At 41.3% G+C, this 20,868-nt stretch overlaps 1 protein-coding gene across 2 annotated transcripts in view; it reads left to right on the top strand.

Annotated features, from left to right (window-relative positions):
- The window catches only part of PRKG1 (protein kinase cGMP-dependent 1), a 1,120,820-nt gene that overhangs the window by 680,074 nt on the left and 419,878 nt on the right, over positions 1–20,868 (top strand). For both annotated transcript variants that reach the window (XM_034662369.1, XM_034662370.1), the window contains one exon: positions 2,598–2,703. In XM_034662369.1, the coding sequence (XP_034518260.1) occupies positions 2,598–2,703 (106 nt within the window). The remainder of the gene's footprint in view (positions 1–2,597; positions 2,704–20,868) is intronic.

Here is a 20,868-nt window from a genome sequence, read left to right as displayed (position 1 = left end):
CCACCCCGCCCCCACCCCAGACTCTCCTCACTTAACTCATAGTACCGTGGCTTCTGCTTGGTACTGACTACTTCTTGTTTGAAGCTGTGCACGCAACATATTCCCAGGACTGTTTTCCTCCGTTTCTGTCCTATTCCCTCTCTGTTTTGTGGTTTTTACATCAAGTGTTGTTTGGCAGCAGTGGTGCTGGTCTGTTTTTTGCTTGACTCGGGTGCTTCCGAATCCAATTTATGCCTCTCTTAGATGAGTCTTTATCAGCTATCTCTGTGATGCTCTCTCGGTGGAAGAGCCTGTAATAGAAATTTTCATATGCTGCTGCGGGGAGGATGCTGGTGAAGCCTGTGCCCGGGGCAGGGCCTTCCCTTGTATGCGTGCTTGACTTCCCTGAGACCTTCTGCTTCGTCCTTTGAGGTACAGGCAGGATGGATGTATTTAATAGTGCAACTGCTTGCATTGCCACTATTATTAAAATAAAATGGGTGTATCCTAATTCATCCTTTGGAGGAAGACTTTGTATACTGGAAATACCTAGGAACCATTAAGAATGATGGTGAATACAGAATTGTTTTTTTTTTTCTTGTAAGCATTCAAACACTTTTGATGTATCTATGGTATATTCTTAAATTCTGGTTCTTTCCTTTGTTTTAAGATCGCTGGTAGCCTTCTGTTGGTCATCACATGAATCCCTGCTTCCTATGCCTGGTTTCCAGGCCCCCCTGCAGCAACCTGCTCTCAAATTATGGAGCAACCCCAGGGTACCTAGTTGGCTTAGTGGGTAAAGCATCTGCCTTCACATCAGGTCATGATCTCAGGGTCCTGGGATTGACCCCCACATGTGGCTCCCTGCTCAGCGGGGAGTCTGCTTCTCCCTGTCCCTCTGCACTGCCCCCACTTGTGTGCACGCACGCTCCTTTCCCGCCCCCCCCCCAATTAAAAAAAATATATGGAGCAACCCGGCAGAGTCTCAGCCTTTTAGGTGTGTGGTATCCCTGCCTGGACTTCCTGGCCCCCTCCCAGCCCTGCTCTTGTGCTCTCCCCACCCAATTTCCCCTCCTCCATCTCTCTCCTAGCTCAGCTCCTGCCATTTCTAAAAGACTCTTCTTCTGGCGAATCTTTTCCTAAATTGGCAATCCTTCGTGGTCATGTCATCCAGTCGTACGGTTTGTTTCAAGTGAACAGGTGTTTTGAAAAGGAGCCTGCATTCAGCCGAGGCACTAGAATGTAGCTGGAGAGCACCTGTGCCTTGAGCGTTGTTTTTGATGGTTCATTTTTAAAGGCTGCCGGGCATGGAGCCACGAGCACACCAGCCTTTGCTGCTTTGTTCATTTCCTCATTAACTGAGCACCTTTTTTCTCCAATAAAAGAGCAGGCCAAGGGAGAAGTCACGTTCTAGTTTCTTAGCTTCCAACAATTCTGTGAGGAAAAATTAGGTAAAATTCAAAGATAGTGCTTTACTGTAGAACATATTTCCTTTCTCATGTTTCCCTCTGTGCTCTGTGTTCCTCATAGCCCCTCCCCACGTGGCACACCTGCAGCCTAATACTCTGCCCCTGTCCCCTACCCGCAGATGTCCATCCATTACATTCAGTGGGCTTAGTGAGAGAATTGTCCTCAATTTTTCCATGTTTGGTCCATTAAACTATAAACTGTCTCTACTCCCTTGTCTTGCTCCAACCCCTGCATGGTCCTTACTTATCCCATCCCCCACGGGTATGATCTGTGAATTGGCTTTCTTCATTTGTGTGCTAACTTAAAATATTTTCTATTGTGAAAATTTGCAAACATACATAAAAACAGAGAGCATAGTTCAATAAGCATCTTGTATGTCCATCACACAGATTCGGTTATGGAGACTTCTAGTGTATTCTTTTAAAATCTAAGTTTATCTTATTACATCGTTTTGTTACCCTATAGCATCTTTTTCCAAAACTTGTCTCTTAGTTGTGTGCTTAATAGATCAAATGGTGAACTTCTGTGGTATTCCATTTCAACACTGTTATTGTCAAAGACTGTGTACGTAAGAGACTAGAAATTAAAATTCAACAAACGTATCTACTAGAACCTCACAGGACAACTTTGGGCACAGGTTACAATTTGTAAAAATGAGTTGCATGTAGAAATCATTGCACAATTATTTCCATTATATTAAATTCACCTCTAGGCCTGAAGATTGAGTTTTCACCTCTACTTTTTACAATGAAAACGTGATCATTTGAGTCATTAACACCATTCTGGGTTAATTACCAGGGAGTGTTATTAATTGTGAATTTTTCTTTCTCTCCACGTGATTTTGGTCACAGATAGTTTTGAAAGCACTAAATTTTTTCAGTGTGTACTTAGGCATTCCCATTTCTTAAGGACAGAAGAGCAACAAGAATCTTAATAGGCAACAATACTAGATGGAAAATTACAAAGTACATTTTGCCTGTAAGAATACTTGCCTCCCTAACAAAACAGGATAGCGTGATGGGATCAGCTGTAAATGAAGGTTCGTCCTCTCCATACCTCTCCTGAATCCCTCCTCTCTTCTGCATGATGTAGTTCATGGTTGAAATCGTCTAATTTTTCCCTGTTTGTTTTCTTTTTCTCTTCTTCAGCTCTTGTAAATGTGAAACTCTGGGCCATTGATCGACAATGTTTTCAAACAATCATGATGAGGACAGGACTCATCAAGCATACCGAGTATATGGAATTTTTAAAAAGGTAGGACGCTTTATTTTCTTCTTCCAAGGATGCTAATTGTCTGTGCAACCCTCATCTTTGACATGCAGCCCAGGGAAGGCTTTGTCTTCATCTCAGGCTGCACAGCCTACAGATTTGTGGAAGCATATGATTTTGGATGGGATTCTTTCTGTTTCTGGTACCAATTTCCATGATAGTGAAACTCTCAAGTTCTCACTTATTCACCTGAACATTCTCGTGGAAGAGTGAGGCTCAGAGAAACAAGGGAGAATTTGCTTGAACAAAAAGGGGTATGAAGTCCATTCCTAACAATTTATCAGTTAATATGTCTGCAGCACCTCTTCAGATTGAATCCCCTCTAGTGTAAAATTCCATGTTAAAGGTCAGATGACTAAGATGGAAAAGTTCCAAGATGAAGCTCGTTATCCTTTAATCCTGAGTTTAATTTCCCAAATTAAATTTGTTTTATGTTGCAGTTCTGAAATATCAAAAGCTTTTCTTGATACCGTGTATTACTATAATTCAGTATAGCATGGAAATTAGAATTAAAAAAAAACAGCTTTTCCTTTCTTAGGAATATCCTGATATACACTGAAATGCCTTTCTTTGCCTCCAAGCTTACTTAAACACACACACACACACACACACACACACACACACACACACAATTATTCTATCATTAAAAAGAATATTGACAACTTTTTTTACCCAAGAAGTTTTTTTTTTCTTTTGAAAACTGAACCATCCTTAAATAGTGACATACAGATTGTTTGCTAAAGAGGTGGTATAGCGTCACTTAAGATCTCATTTTTCAGAGCTAGAATATTAAACTGGCTTTTTCATTTTATATTTTTTTTTGGTGAAGAAATGGTTTCTGTGAAACTAAAAAAATCTAAATCCCATTTCATTTCAGTGATACATCAGGACAGGTATCTGCTGCATTTTCTTATGCAATTTTAATAGTCTTTACTTGAGTATTTTATGTAATTTATTTCCTGATTCATTGTTTATTCATTTTCATTTCCACATATCTGTTTATATTCCTGCTAAAGGGACAATAAAATTCTAATTTGATACCAAGTAATATATTAAAATTATCAGGGGGTTGGGATTTTTCTGAAACGTGATTGGATAAAACACTTAGAAGTAGCAATGTAAATTCCTGTTTGGAGTGCAGTATAGTTTGCAAGGAAATTATTAGGTGCCATGCACACGTGGGTCTATATAGGTCCATACTTGTGTGTGTATGTCAATAAATATGTATATATGTTGGTATGTTTGGGGGGATTAGAAAGAGAATAGAGAGACGAAGAGACTGAAGTGATAAAAATTTAAAAATGCAAAATCAAAGTGGAAGTTACTGATTTCTTCTGATGCAGGCTTAATGGAGAAAGATCCCAACTGTAATTGATAAAATCCTCGCGCGTGGGGGGCAGAGCCTGTTCTGTGTCTCCCCTACCTAAGCGTTGGGCACTTGGGATGTAGGTTTCAGCTTCCGTAGTTTTGTTTTCTCGCAGAAATGGAATCTGTGTCCGCGCTCTCTCCCATGACCCACAGGAACTTTTTTACGGGCACTAGTGGAGGCGATGACGTCTCATTGTGTTGGTGGTGGTGGTGTTCTAATTGAGCATGCATATACTATCATTTCTGTTGTATTTTCAGAGCTACGGACATTTGTTGACAGTTCAAACCTTAAACAATAAAGGTTGGTTCTCCAGAGTGTGGGAACACATCTAGCTGGCCAGCTTAGATGAGGAGACGTCTAACTGGTAGAATGAGAGGCAGGCGTGGACTGTTACTTTCCCTCCGGCCACTCTGTAACGCATCAGGTCCATGTCACTTGTGAAGGCAGCATTGGGCTGGGAGCCCAAAGAGGTGACGTGGGGACCAGCGTTGTCTGGGGCTGGCTTTCATCTTCCTAAATGATGACTGTGGTTACCTGGTTCTCTCTAACCCTTCCAAGGCTCACGGCTGCTCCTGAATTATACACAGCCTCATTAGCTGGGTATTCAAGGTGTTCCCACAGCCACTTATACCTGCTCTCCCAGCCTCGGGTTTTCTTGCCGCAGGCAAACCCGGTAGTTCCGTGTGTCCAGGCAGCCTCTCAGTCCCCGTGCTTTTATACAGAGCACTGCCTCTGTGTCCTGTTTTTTGTTCTTCCCATCAGTGTTCAAATCTTATTATTATTTTTTTAAGATCCAACCGAAAGCTTCCTCTTCCACAGTTCCTAACTTCATTCCACCAAGAAGTAACGTTTCCCTTGTTGGAACCTCATCTCTACCATGTGTCAGTCTCTTTGTTTTCTTATATAATCTACTAAACTTCTAGGCTATAAACTTCTCCTAAGCATCTTGGTATCCTTCTTTGGCACAAAACTTATTTTGTAGATAGGTAATTTATAGGACAGTATGGATGGGACGAGTACACAATTCGCAGAGCCCAAAGACAAATGGAGATTGAGGGTTCCTTTAAAAAAAATTAAAAAATGTCAAGACAGTGACAGCATAGTATTAAACCAAGCGTAGTCATCTTACAAGCTTGGGCCCTGTACTGTTGCCCAGATTGTACACTCATGAAGTGAAATGAGTAAATACTCTTCTCTCCTTCACATTCCCGTGTAAACTATTTATTTTGCAGGGCTGTTAAGAGGTGTGTATAATATCCACAAAGGAAATGATAGGTATTGTCAAAAACTTAGATGACCAAACTTAAATTTCTACCATAACTAAGAATAGTTTATTTCCCTATTTTTAAAAAGATTTTATTTGAGAGTGCAAGTGACAGTGTGAGCATGAGCAGGAGGGAAAGGGAGAAGCAGACTCCCTGCTGAGCAGGGAGCCCAACATGGGGATTGATCCCAGGATCCAGGAATCATGACTCGAGCCGAAGGCAGACACAACTGACCGAGCCACCCAGGCGCCCCTATTTCCCTATTTTTTTAAAAAAATTTGCTTACTACTCTTTTATATAATGTAAAGTTTCAAGTTTTATGTAGTCAAGTCAACCAACTTTTTTCCTTTATGGCTTCGTGTCTAGAAAGGCTTACTTAATGGTATGATTATAAAAATATGGACTTAGTTCTTCGAAGTTCTCTGGCAACCTGTGTGTGGGCAGGAGTTGGGGGGGTGGGTAAGGGGTGTTTTCCTCTAATGTGCTTTTGCTAAAGCATTCATCTCAGTTTTCTACCATAGATATTGCATGCTTTGTATTTTGTTAAGGAGCTAAAGCAATTGGGGTACTCAGGAAAATAACCAATCAGGATGAAAGAAGAATGATCTTCTGTCACTGCTCGTCTCCCCATGCTACTCTCCCTCTTCATTTTTCTAAGTAAGCGGTAGGGTTGGAGGGTGAGAAAAGGGGACACACCAGGCATGCACGTGCATGGCCAAAATGCAAAGATTTTCCTTGATTGTCAGAGTTGGCTTTTATTTCCATTCCAGTGCGTTTACCCATTTTGTAGCTCCCAGTCATGTGGGTTGGCCTCCTTTTCGCTATTAAATGCCACACCAAACTCTCAGTCTACGTCTTATGTCATATTTAGCCATTTCTCTTTTGTGCCTCTGTAATATTCCCTGATGTAAACACAGATGTTCCTCTGCAAGCATAGCACCAAAAATAAAATAAAATAAAAATTTCAAGGGGCAGTGCTGTGAACCAGGGCACAGTTGCTCTAAGGTCCCGCGGTGATTTTTCCAGTTGTGAGCATTTCCATCCTCTTTGGCTACTGGAAAATGCTGTTTAAGAAGGATTCAGAAAAAGGAGCCAAAAAACTGCCAGAGTTAATTCGTGTTGCCTTTTTCTGAGCATATCCTCTGTGCCGCTCTTGGCACTGGCTTCCATCCCAGAGCAGCAGAAGGCAGCTGTGTGGCTGCCGGGTGCGCTTGTAGAACTGGGTTGATACTATGACCATGAGCGTGAACGTCTATTTATGTCACTGGCTGCACTGATTAAGGAGAGACGGGGACTATTTGGAGTTTAGGCTACTGTGTGGATCCTGTTCGTCCTCAGAAACCATGGTCTCTGTTCACTAAGGGATCTTGGTAAGGCAGGTGGGCTCATGTCCTCTTCCTGCACAAAGCCTTTTTATGGCTTCTGACCACCCCTAAAATAAGGCCTGGGACTTGGAAACCCTGACTTCCAGGGCTGCTTCTGGCCTTCCCCAGTTCTTACCATTCTCCCTCTTCTTCCTCATTCTCTCTGCGCCAGCCCCAGGGTGGCCTTTCATTGCCTCTATGCCTGTGTGCACCATGGCCCCTTGCACTACAGCTCATCCTGAGACCCCTCACCCTTTGAATGGGTGTATTTCCCAGGTGATTTGTAATATGGTGCATGGAGTGTGCCTGGCAGGGCAGGAAAACACAAATCTGATCTCCCTCAAACAATGACAAGTTTCTGATTTCACCTTTTCTGAGGTGAAAGAGGCCTTGAAGGTATTAGCCACCAAGTTCCATGCTGTATGCTCAAGAAATTGAATTTTAAAGTTTGGGGATTTTGAAGGTCTTTGACTTTTTGGCTCCCAGTCGACTCTCCAATCATAAAGAACTTGGAAGTATTTTTCAGTTTTAAAACGACCAGTCATGTGGTTTGGATCTTTAGGCAGAGGGGTGGGACTTCTCCAGGAACTCCTGATCACTGGAAGCTAAGTGGTAACCAAGTCCAAAGCTGATGGCCCCTGTGAGGGCCTTAGGGCCATCCACGTTCACGGAGTCAAGGTGAGGAGTGGGCCTTCGGTAAAGCTTAGATCTACTAAGGCAGTTCCTCCTTCTGCCACATTTTGATCATGCATTGTTGACTTGTTTCCATCCCTGGGGAATAAGCCCCAACTCTAGTTTGTTCTTCCCTCTTCTTCTCCAGCAATACTTGTATATGCATCTTATATAACACTGAATAAATATGCACTTAATATGTGCATGCTAGGAAAGTGATTCTGAGATCCACCCCCCCAAAAAAAGAAAGGATGATTTTGTATTGAAACTTCATGCCATCCCGTTGGTATCAGAATGACCTTCACTATGAGGATAACTTCATTTTGGGTTGCGTCTATGACTTCTGTCTACAGTCTATATTTAGACCAAAACATCCCGAAACTTCTCTTTCATTGCTTTATATGTTAATCTCCTGGTGGTTCTTGCCACCCCTGCCACCAGCAGGGGCCTGTGAGATGATAGGTCTTCACCTCTGTGGTCTGACAGATCAAGGGGGATTAAAAAATCGGATTCAGAAAAATCTAAGATAGGATGTACCTTAATCCCTGTGCACCATTTACAGGTGAAACAACAGAGTCTCAAGCAAAATAATCTCACGTTTAGGTAGACCCTGCTCCAGACTAGAACTCGGGTTCTGAATTCTCATTCTGAGAGTTGCGCCATACCTAGACTCAGGCTCCCGGCGTACGCTCCAATGGAAGCTTCTCACTATGGCAAACTTAACATGGAGTGGGTTAGTAATATTTTTTCCCCCTCTCCACAAAGGTACCTTACTTATATAACTAATTTGATAATCATGTAGACCCCCCCCATACTCAACATGTTTTTACTTTTTTTTTTTTTTTTTTTTAAAGATTTTATTTATTTATTCGACAGAGATAGAGACAGCCAGCGAGAGGGAACACAAGCAGGGGGAGTGGGAGAGGAAGAAGCAGGCCCACAGCAGAAGAGCCTGATGTGGGGCTCGATCCCAGAACGCTGGGGTCACGCCCTGAGCCGAAGGCAGACGCTTTAACCGCTGTGCCACCCAGGCGCCCCAACATGTTTTTACTTTCAATCTTGGAATGAGATTTCTAAAACCCTTGCAAATTTTCCTTCTCTGATCTAATTTGAAAAGAAAATAATTTCATTTTCTTGTAACTCTATTCAACAAGTTACCTTACTCCGGAGATGCATATTTTATTTGACATCATACTTATAAAAGTAGTTGGGGGGGTATGTTCGTTTAGAGTTCACGGAGTAGAATGTATTGTAGTCAGGGAGAGGAGACGACACTGACTTTGCTCACTGAGGCCCAGATTGGTTGAGCCGCCCAATGTCACATGGAAAATTGACCCTATAATGATTCAGCTCTTTGCTCCCAGGAAAATTGGAAATTCAGCTGTCTTACAATGTCAACTGTCTCCTGTTCAAAATCTCCAGTGTAAAATTGTCCACAGTCTTTATTAAATACACTTTCTGGTGTTTCACAATTCTTTTGGGATATTTGGATTTCTTTTAATTTTTTTTTTTGTTGTTGTTGAAATATAGTGGACATACATTAGTTTCAGGTGTACCACATAGTGAGTCCACATCTCCATACATTACGCTACACTCCCCACAAGCATAGCTCCCATCTGTCACCATACAACACAACTACAGTATCAGAGACTATATTCCCTGTGCTGTAACTTTCATACCCATGATTTATTCATTCCTCTAGGATATTCTGTAATGGCCCTGCTAAAGTTGTCCTACTCCCCATAGGAGAAAGGAGCTGTGCACAGCTGTACTTGCCATGTTAATTTTGCACGACAGATGTGGGGTGGGACCTGAAAATTCACATTTTCAACAATTTCTCATCTAACGCTCCTGCTGTTAATCTGGGAGCCACTTTTGGAGAATCACTGAGCTAGGACATAAGATGAAGGTAGACTACATATTTCAAATATTTTAAGTGTTTGACTTATGAGAAGTGCTGGTTTAAATTTTGGCTTCACCATTTATAGGTAAGTTGTCTTTGGCAAGTTTCTTTGAACTTAAGGTCAGTTTTTACCAAGCAAAAAATAGGGGATCCTCCCACTATGAGGGATTATAATTAGGAAACAAGATATAAAATAAATGTTTGAGTAGGTGCGAAGCAGTGTTCAAAACACTCGATGTATTTAATCCTCAACAAAAATCTATAAAGTAAGTGCTAACATAATTTCCATCTTACAGATAAGAAAACTGAGGCCATGGAGTTATAGTTTCACAGCTAGTCATGGGTAGAGGCCAAGCTTCAGAACCAGTACTCGGAGACTATGCCCTGCTGGTTCTGGAACTGCAGGCTACTCAGATATCAGGTCTAACACACTGTTGCTTTTCTCAGCAAACTAATGTTTACTTTGCCCAGAGATTTGGGCAGTTGGTTGACTTTGTCCTTGGTGTACCAGGGTTTCCTCTTCATTGTACTTTTCTAATAGTGCCCTTCACTCAAACCTCAGCAATCCTTTGTTTGCTCTTACCCCCTTCCCACCCTCGCCCAAGGGTATGTTCTCAGAAATAAATACTCCCTGATAGCTTAAGAGCTGTCACTTGGAACAGTGGTGAATGAAAGGGATGGTGTCCTAGACTTGCACAGGCTCCGTGGAGGGGCCTTCCATTGTGTGGAAAGCAACCGCCTGTATGGAAGCAGGCGCCATCATTTCTCAAACAGACAGTAAATGACCAAGAGCTCAGCGTCCTCCTCTCCTGGTGTCAGACATTCAGGCAGTGGGCTATCTGGCTTGGGTTCCTTTCTGTCTCTTGCCCGAGCGTCTCAAGAGCAGGTGGAGGTCTTTAAGCAAGACCTGTTCTTGCTAATGCTGTGTTCTGTGATCTCTTGAGGAATCGGACTATTTGGACATTTACTGACTGTATCTTTGGTATACATTAGCCTGAAGAAATCCAGATACTACTTTGGGGGCACGAATTATGTAAGGAACAACAATGTCGTCTAATGAACTTGAGATATTTGTGGAACATCGAAATCAGGATCCCACTTTCCCCAGATTTTTCCTCCTATCATTTACAGGGAGAGATGGTAAAAGAAGGCTCCTGTGGGAATAGTTTTAGAGATTTTAGACTTTATTTTTTAATTTTACAGAAGTTATAGACCTATTAAGCTCTTAAGCTTTAATAGAGCTTTTCTGGAAGATGGTGAAACCTACATCAGAATTTAGCCTGGCAAAGCTGGCACAGTTCTAATTTGAAGAGAAATAATGCGGGGAATAAACAAGGAGGCACTGTGTCCCCCCATGTTTGTCGGCCTCTTCGGTCCATGCTGTGGTAGCAGATCCATTCTCATTAAAGATGACACCGGGGGGAGAAAAATGTAAAAATGATCTTTAATTTTGTGATGTCCTTGAGCATTTGTACAAATGTCTCCATATTGATTCTTTTTAAAAAAGGAAATGTAGGTGTGCTTGGATGGCTCAGTTAAATATCTGACTCTTGGTTTCGGCTCAGGTCATGATCTCAGGATCGTGAGATGGAGCCCCACGTCAGGCTTTGCGCTCAGCATGTCTGTTTGAGATTCTCTCTCTGTCCCTCCTGCTCATGTGCCCCCTCTCTCTTTCCTTATCAAACCTTTAAAAGAAAAAAAAAGTGTAATCTTTGATATTTGGGTGAAATATATTGATTATAAAAATTCCACACGTGTCCTCTATAGCATGCTCCCCTCCACATGTGTACATTCCTTCTGATCCTTGCAAGGACAGGATGATAGGATACTTGATCACGGTGTTTGTGGCTAAAATCTCCCATTGAAGTCAAACAATGAATCTCCTACAGATTATCTTGCTCCGGCCTGGGGAAGATGAGACCTTAGCTGAGGGACTTCTCTGGGCCCTTGTGGAGCCTGGGCTTGCAGGCATGAGTCCCTTTGTGGATGATAGGCTAACTTTCCATCCCCCTGTCCCTGAGGATAGTTTCTCAACACCTGGAGGGTAGAAAGCTAAAGCATTGTGACAACGTTTGGTGCTCCTCCATTTTGTTGTAGTTTCGAACCTTATAAATCATCCCTGTAGCCAGGCTCATTTCATTTCTGTATCTTTCACATTGAGCCTACTTGGGTGTGTCTGAGAGGGAGCCCTTTTCCACACGGAGATGATTTTGTAACGACCAGGTTTGGAAGGATGCCACGAGCGACTGGGGAAATGAAGAAATCCAGCCACCTGGATTTCTCCACCTGATAGAGAAACCTACTTCCCTACAGTTGAAGAGGAATCCAAGAATCTGGAGAAGGGATGAGGAAATGCTGTGGAGGGGCAAATAAATATCAGGGTAACTTCAACAAAGTGTCTTAGTTTGTCATCGGATCCATCCTGGGAAGAGGAAAGAACATCAGTTTGCTTAGAAAAAGCAAGACGTGGAATGTGCATCGTAGGTCCTGTTTTGAGTTGGCTGTGGGCTTGGTTTTGGGCTTGGAATGAAGTTAATCGTTCGTGTATTTACTCATAGGCTTTACCAAGGTGAACGCCTAAGCCGGGCATCGGGCTGTTGAGCAGTATGGGCATCTCCAAACCAGACTGGCCTGCTTTTCTGCCTCGTGGAGGGTGCGAAGGAAAGGCAAGCCATCAGAGGGAGCACCTGGCATGATGTTTGGTGCCAGAAATAGGGGCTGAGCTGTGAACACTCCCCCACAGTGAGATGTTTGCATAGCAGCAGAGGAAATCAGGGAGAAAACATCAACAAGAACGGAATGGGCTGCACCTGCTACTTTACATACATCTTCTCACTTGATTCTGACGAGCTCCTTTGAGGGAGCTGGTGTTCTCCCCACTTGATTTGAGGAGGTGACAGGCATTGTGAAAATGAACAACATTCCCGCCATCACCCAGCCAGATTTCAGATCGGGCCCACTCCCAACGTCCTTGTTCTCTTCATCGTATAAGGCCAACTTCCTGCAAAGGGGTGATATCAGAAAAATCAGTAGATCAGTATTTAGAGTTACTTCTCTCTAATAGAATGGACATGTCTACTGAGGATCTTGCGGAAAATTCACTGCAAGTATAAGTAACCGCCCCCCAAATTTCTGGAAATGTATTTTGTGACACATTGCAAAAAGTTCCTCGTGGGTGTGTGTGTGTGTGTGTGTGTGTGTGTGTGTGTGTGTGTAATCATCCATCCGCATATGAATCTTGAGGTTTTAAACCACTTAAAAGCAGAGGAAGATTTTTTGTTTCTTAGAAATCTCCTGATAAGCATGCCATTTTAAAATTTACCTTGTATATATACAGTAAGTGATGGCCTGTTTATACTGAACCCTAGGACGATTCCATCTGAGCAGCATGACTTGAATTTTCCTATAAATATGCAGAGACTTTAAAGTGATTCCGTACTTTCCAAGGAATTAAATGAATTTTATTTTTCCATTTGGATGGGGCCCAATGGGTAAACAAGGTATTCCATGTTTGGGAAAATCTCCTTAAGTGCTCTGTTATGTGGTGCAAACACGGACACATCAAAGTAGCCTTCAAAGATGGATTTGTTTTATTTTTCTTTTCGAGAGAAATCAAATCCATGAGTAGATCTAACACAAACATGGACAAGATTTAGTGCAATAAGAGAAAACTATAGCAATTCAAGGATTTTAATTCCAGAGAATTCTGAATTCTTAAAAATTATCTTAATGGTAAAGGTTAGGTACAACATATGATCAAAATGTGTGTTTTTTGTTTTTGTTTTTTTTATTTAAACCAGTATATTCGCGATGTTAAAAATAGTCCTTGCAGACCCTGTCACGCTAGGTGAAAATTGTGTTAAGTATTTAGTAGTAATCATTGAACCACTTGGCAAAATCAAGAATTCTATATCTTAGACTTGAAGGATTAGCCCAAACCAGGTTTTTTATATACATAAACACATAAAAACTAGCTTTTTGTATTGGGTAAATCTGTGGAAATTGGAGTCTCCCCTATAAAATGTTTATTTAGCCCAGCTTAGAGGTATGTTGCCTGACTAATGAGGATAGCCCAGCCCATCTTCACGCTTTTGACCCCAGCTCTCATCTGCAGAATCCTAACAGCTTGTTGGCGGGGGGGCTCCCCAGCACTGAACAGGTTTTTTACTTCAGTGTGATGCTCTCTAATAGAGAAGAGATAGCCTGTTTTTTTCCGTGTTTTTTGTTTTTCTAAGCAAGGATTTCAGAAGAGCTGTTTTCCTATCACTAACATGTGTTCTTTGTAGCCCTCGTTCGATTGCTGTAACATCTATGTACATGCCTGACTTCTTTAAATAGTTCTTTTCCACATAAATTTTACACCAATCTCCTTATACCCACTGTTTTATAAAATATAAATATTTATATATTTCTATAAAATATTTATAAAAATATCCTGTTTTCTTAAAAAATAATCCAAGTAATCAAACATTTTATTTCAGAAGTCTTAATTGTTGATGAAGAAATAAAGTGAAAATAACTTCACTTCAGACTAAGGTTCCACTGTATCATAGGTAGGGCATGGATTTCCTTCTTTGGATTCTATAAGGACTCTTTGGGGAAGCCCTAGCTCACTGGGAAGGTAGCCCACTCCACTGGCTATGGACTTCTAGGACAGTGCACCTTACTCTCTTTTTCTGAAGATCATCTGGCAGCCTTTATCTTTACATAAGAAGGTTCTTTTTTTTTTTTATAAAGATTTTATTTATCTTTTGGCAGAGATAGAGACAGCCAGCGAGAGGGGGAACACAAGCAGGGGGAGTGGGAGAGGAAGAAGCAGGCTCATAGTGGAGGAGCCTGATGTGGGGCTCAATCCCAGACTGCCCGGATCACGCCCTGAGCCTAAGGCAGACACTTAACGACTGCACCACCCAGGCGCCCCTACATAAGAAGGTTCTTAAATTCAAATTAAGACAGAATTATTTAAAGCAGACTTTGGAATTAACAGTCGTACAGTAACACTATAGACTAGACCTGAAGAACTTCAGAACTCTGGCTTTTTTTTTTTTTCCACCCCTGATCTTTTCGTCTGAGCCATACTTCTGATGTATTTTATTCAAGCCCTGGATGTCTGCTTTCTAGAAATCACGGCATCCATAAATCCCTCCAATACTAGCTTCATCATCAAGTTCCCTAATGTCTGTGTTTCTGTACACCACACAATTTTGATTCACTGACCTGCCTACAGTCCTGTGCTGGTCTCATGTGGCTTACCTGTCGCTCTCACCAACACCTGTGAATTTGCAGAGGTGAAGTTGAGCAAGCTAGAATAGAGGTAGTGTTCTGGGGTGTGGGGAAAGAACAGTATGGTCTAGGGGAGTAAGTGGCCCTGTGACTGAAATGAGATATGGACGAAGGAGCCAGATTTCAAACCAGCCAAGTCCTAACAGCTGCCCAGGCACAAAAGGGCAGATCTGGAGTCGATGCGAAGCCAGAGGTCTCTGCTTCAGACAGAGAATGACTGGAATATCATTTTAGCAAAATCTCTTGAAGCACCAAGGAAAAGCCATAACTTGGGGACATCTGAAGTCAAGAATAAACTAATCACTGAGAATTAAAAACATCTTAATCATGGAATTTGAGGTGTGGTTTCAAGTAGGCATGGGCTTTCGAATTCTCTTTTTTTAACTGTTATTAATAACATGAAGCACACATTTTATTTTTAAAGTTCTAAAAAATGGGAAAAAGTTGTCATGCCATTTCCCGAAGGTGTGTGCTGTCAGCATTTGAGGACTTTACTCCTAGTATTTTTCTATTCATGTGAAATTTTTGCCTAATTTTGCTCGTGATCATATACATGGTTTTTAATGTTGCTGTTAATGTAACATTACACCCTTCTATGTTATTTAATATTAAGACTTTCTAAACTTTTCCTTGCTCTCTTCTGTAGCAATGTACTTCTCAGCTTGAGTCTAGAGAGCTTAGTTCTGGGATACCAGGCGATAGGGCAGAGGTGCTAACAAAGACCATCAGGATAAAGGTTAGCCTCCTCGCATACACCTGCTATGAGCGCAGAGCAGGGACTAATCAGATTATGTCTGGACAGTGGGAAATGGTCCACACCAGGGAAAGATCCTGGAGAGCAGTGAGATGGATTTATAGCTTTAAAAAGGAAACTTTATGGGTTGGTCTTAAACGCCTATTTTCCACATTAGGTTTTCAGGAGCTTAAAGGTTTCCCCAGATCCTCTGTAGTTTTGATGGAAGAAGAATCTAATTTGGACACTTCCTAATTTGGGCCTAACATTTTTTTAAAATAGTATATTACATGCACTGTGAAGTGCACAAATCTTAAAAGTACAGATCAATGTATGCTTACAGATCTATATTCTCACATAGCCAACACCCAGGTCAAGATATGTAAGATGTTTTGAGTTGTTTGGAAGGCTCGCCTGTGCCCTTCCCAGTTAATTTCCTCTGTGAAGGATCACCATTATTTGGAGTTCTCCCATCACAGATTAATTTTGCTTTTTTTCCCACTTCATATTAATGGGCTCATGTAGTATGTACTGCTCTGTGTTTGGTTTATTTTGTTCAATGTCCTGTCTGGGAGAGGTCCCCCCACCCGGCCCCTTCCGGTGTGTGTATCAATAGTTCACTCCATTTAATTGGTCTATAGCATTGCCTTTTATTTATTTATTTATTTATTTATTTATTTATTTATTTATTTATATATTATATTATATTATATTTATTATATTATATTATGTTAGTCACCATACAGTACATCCCTGGTTTCTGATGTAAAGTTTGATGATTCATTTGTTGGCATATAACACCCAGTGCACCATGCGACACGTGCCCTCCTTACTACCCATCACCAGCCTATCCCATTCCCTTTTATAAATACATCATAATTTATCCATTTTAATGAAAACAATCTTTGAGATTTTTTCCACCTTTTAGCTTTTATAAATAGAGCTGCTGGAAACATTCTTGACCATCTTTTTTGGTGAATGTTGGTCTTCATTTCTATTGAGTGTGTGCATGCATGTGTGTGTGTACACGCACACACACACACACACACACACCTGCCATAGACTAAAACTTGATCCATAGAAGAGATATGTATAAGAGATCGTGCCATATAATTTTCCATAGTATCTCAACAAATATATACTCCCACCAATGATAGGAAAGAAGTTTGTTCCAGATCCTCACCAACATTTGGTATTTTTAACCTTGTTAATTTCATCTAGCTAACACATTTTAATAAAACAGAATATCACATAGTATCCAAATCATTTTGAGTGCACAGCCCATTAACAAAAAATGTTAGCATACTGCCCACTATATACTTAGTATTTCATATAATATAGATACCGTTATAAATATATGCACAACTGAACTAAAACATATTGAAAATAAGATTTTTGAGAAAGTAAAATAAAAATAAAATCAGTAATATTTCCTTCATCAGCTTCATAGAATGTCTTACATAAGTCATGCACGGAGATCTCCACTGTGAGGGATCTTTGCGTCTGTGGATCGTAAAGGAATCCCCAGTTGCCAGATGGGGTGACTATAATACATAATACACTGAACCACGGTGGCCTTTCCCTATGAGCCGAGTGCCACCGGTTTCTCCTGGTCCAATTTTGGAGCTTGTGTAAACTACGTGAGCGTGAAGGTTTCCTAAGTCTAGAATAAAATGTAGAAAGGTCTTGGGCTATTAGCTGCGTGTCATTCCAGCGTAGCCAGGCCCGCGTCTTCCCTGTGCTGTGTGTAAAGTTGCTGCACCCTTCCCAGGGACATGGGTGCCTGCCTGGAGTGTAGACTGCTTTGGGCCCATGGTTATTTTGCTTGTGGCTTTTGTTGTTGTTGTCATTACTGGTTGTTCTTCTAAACTGGTGGTTCTTAAAGTACGATATGGTTTTTCCTGGGCATCCTGACAATCTGTAGGAAGATCATTGAGGTCAAAACCATGTTCATAATGATATTGTGTCAGGTGTGTTTTTTTGTTTGTTTGTTTGTTTGTTTTTGTTTTTGGTATTTTTTTGTTTTTTAATAATAATATTTTTTATTATATTATGTTAGTCACCATACAGTACATCCCTGGTTTTTGATGTAAAGTTCGATGATTCATTAGTTGCGGCTGGCGGGTGTTAGAAACACAAAGGACAGAGACATGGGGCCCTGGAAGTGAGTGCTAGGATGCCAGGTGTGGGGCGCACATCCCGGGACGCTGCAGGGCTGAGCAGCACCAAGAGAAACAGAGTTAAAGCGGCCAGAACATCAGTGGAGAACGGTCCGCAATCCCTCTGTTCTGAGACAGAGGCTGATATTTGGCTGCTGCTGCTCTGACTCTCAGAAGAGGCTCAGCAAACCGCCAGGGAAAGCCGCCAGAGAACAAAAGCCTGGAAATACCGGCTCACAGGGTGCCCATCCCCACGCCCCCTCACAAGGGGCACGGAGACTCTACCCAAACAGGGTTGCCTGAGTACCTGCGTGGCAGGCCCCTCCCCCAGAAGGCAGGCTGAAAAATCAAGAAGCCCACATCCCTAAGGTCCCTATAAAACAAGTGCACACTGCCTGGGTCCTGGTCAATAATTTGGGCTCTGGGCAACCCCGCAACCTCTCCTCATCAGAATGATGAGAAGGAGAAATCCCCCCCAGCAAAGAAAAGACAATGAGTCTGTGGCCTCTGCCACAGAAATGATGGATATGGATATAACCAAATTATCAGAAATGGAGTTCAGAGTAACAATGGTCAAGATGATGTGTAGACTTGAAAAAAAATTAATGAAAATATTAACGAGAATATTGAATCTCTAAGGGCGGAAATGAGAGCGAATCTGGCAGAAATTAAAAATACTATGAATCAAATGCAGTCAAAACTAGAGGTTCTGATGGTCAGGGTGAATGAGGCAGAGGAACGCATTAGCGAATTGGAGGATGGGTTAGTAGAAGAGAAAGCTAAGACAGAAACTTGGCTCAAAAAAAATCCAATCTCAGGAGTGTAGGTGTGTTTTAATTTACATTTCCTCAGTGGGCACAACAAAGGAGTCTTCCAGAGGCTAAGATAGCTAATGGAATATATGCTTGTATATTTTTGTGCTTTTTTTGTTTTACTATCAAATATTGTAAATATAGATAGATATAACCCATATAAACAAAAAAAAATCTTTGTGTTCCTCGATTTTTAGGAGTGTAAAGGGGTCCTGAGATGAAAGACTTTGAGAATCACTTTCTTAAAACCAGAGAAAATGAGGACAGAAAACCCTGAAAGCTAGACTTTATTAAAAATATCCTTTCTAGTATAGCATATGAAAGTGAACTATGTTCTTGAAGGAGAAAGGCTACTACCAAAGCCTCATTAAAAGATTAAATACATTTTTTCATCCTTAGTAAAGTTATTAAGTGGCTGGTTATTATGGAAAGGAAAAAAATTAAGTTTTTATAGCTCTGCAGTGTGTTTCACACTAAAGTGGGCTTTATTTATGTTTTTCACTGCAGCTTTAGGTTAATATTCTTTTTTAAAATTTGGGAACTTTTGAAATGATACTAAATCTTTAGTGCTACATGTTTATAAAAAAAATGGGAATTCAGGGGTGCCCGGGTGGCACAGCGGTTAAGCGTTTGCCTTCGGCTCAGGGCGTGATCCCGGCCTTATGGGATCGAGCCCCACATCAGGCTCCTCCGCTATGAGCCTGCTTCTTCCTCTCCCACTCCCCCTGCTTGTGTTCCCTTTCTCGCTGGATGTTTCTATCTCTGTCGAGTAAATAAATAAAATCTTTTTAAAAAATGGGAATTCATTACACAATAAATTATATCCATTTCTTCTGTATGACACCAGGTTGAGCCTAACAATGGAATCCCCTTCAAACATAAAGGGATAACCTTGAGCTAGCAGCTCATTTCAAACCCACTCAGCTAATTTTAACATAAGCCATGGAGCTTCCAAATTTTCTCAGTGGAAGGATTATTTCTACTGTGTTCTTATCCAATATGACATTTGAGTGTACCTCTGTATTCAACAATATCAACTCTTGACACTTCCAACACATGTCAGAGAAGCTACCCTCGAATTTACTTTACCTGGAGATTGTTGCAAGTTTCCTGAAACAATTGATGTTTGAGAGAGACAGGTTAGGGCTCAGTGTTGCTTAGCCATTTCATTAGGTCTCCTGAATTCTGTCTTGGAATAGTTAGGGCATCAATGTGCAATATGTCTGGACAGTGTTAGCATTCTATAGAGATGTTGAGATGCTTTTAAATATCCCTTCTCTAGTTGTTATAAGGATTGTAGTCAGATAAACCATTAAGATTATCCAGATTTTTTAGTTCTGTGCAATGAATTCCTTCTAAGATTCGGTGCTGGGATAATATTTGTCATGTCTCCTGATGAGCATGAATACTTTCTAAAGCTATCGAGAACTACATTTCATTATTGCCTCGGTTGAGAGAAATGTAGTTCTAAAAGTAATGTGCCATCAGGAACTTTAATGCCAGAAGTCCTGTATGTATTTTTCCCCTCTGAAAAATTAATTTTGATAAGTTTCTTTTAGTTTTGTGTTTTGGTATTATAAAGTGTCCTCTGTCTTGTGTGGGTAGAGGCATGGCATAAATCAAATACGTGTTTGTATTGGTAGCTTAATGCCTAATTTAATGTGACTGGAAGACAAGGTGTCAGTGTTTGGAACTACCATCTGAGTAGCAGTTATAATTTGGAAAGAAGACCTTCCCCGGTCCTTAGAGCTTTAATTGGTGTAGTCAACATGATTTCCCCTTATATTGAGTTTTCAGACTCTCCTTTCCATCCAACCCACGAAAGATTGCTGACTTTGATTCTGAGGAATAGGTCACTGTAGCCTTGATCTTCATTGCTAGTGCCGTAAATGGGTCAGACTGCCAGAAATGGGAAACCCATCCATGCTTTCTGCACAGAGTAGAAATTGATTAGGCCAATTACACACAGACCAACCAAGGGGTTTTAGATTTTGGAAATCAGAGTCCCACCTGCATGATTTTTGTCAGATTCTGTCCTGCCGAGTTCTTGCTCCCTCTCTGCTTGATCTTTGAGAATCAGAGGGGTATTGAGGCAGGACCAAAAAGACCACAAGGTAAGAAGAAAACAAATATTTTGAGCTGAACAAAATGTGCAATAGGTGTTCTAACCGGAAAGGAAAATCAGGTTGAATTTGATAGGGGATTTTTGCAGTGGGACCTGAAATAAAAGCATTTCAGGTGAAGGGAGAGTCTATGCAAAAGAACAGACCAGAAAATGCAGTCAGTTGAGGATGCTTCATGTCACCAGTCCGCAGTCTCCTCTGCCAGTGTCCCCTGTCTGCCGTGGCTGCCTGACACGTTTGTCACCAGCCTACCAGATGCCTGCTCTGATATTCTGCCCTGGAAATTGCAAAGTGAGGAATCTGACCTCAGTTTGGTACGTAATGTGAAGAAAGGAAAAATTTTTGAGCAGGTGTCAGGGTTCTAGCTATGCATTTCTAGAATTAGTCTAGCAGGGGTGCATAGGAAGGGAGTGGCCTGTGGGGAAAACAAACTTGGGAAGGGTCTGTCATCAAGGCTCAAAACTGTT

The sequence above is a fragment of the Ailuropoda melanoleuca genome, chromosome 6 (genome assembly GCF_002007445.2).
Source record: "Ailuropoda melanoleuca isolate Jingjing chromosome 6, ASM200744v2, whole genome shotgun sequence".
NCBI classification, from domain to species: Eukaryota; Metazoa; Chordata; class Mammalia; order Carnivora; family Ursidae; genus Ailuropoda; species Ailuropoda melanoleuca.
Note: the sequence above shows the minus strand (reverse complement) of the source record. Positions and strands in the feature narration are given on the sequence as shown.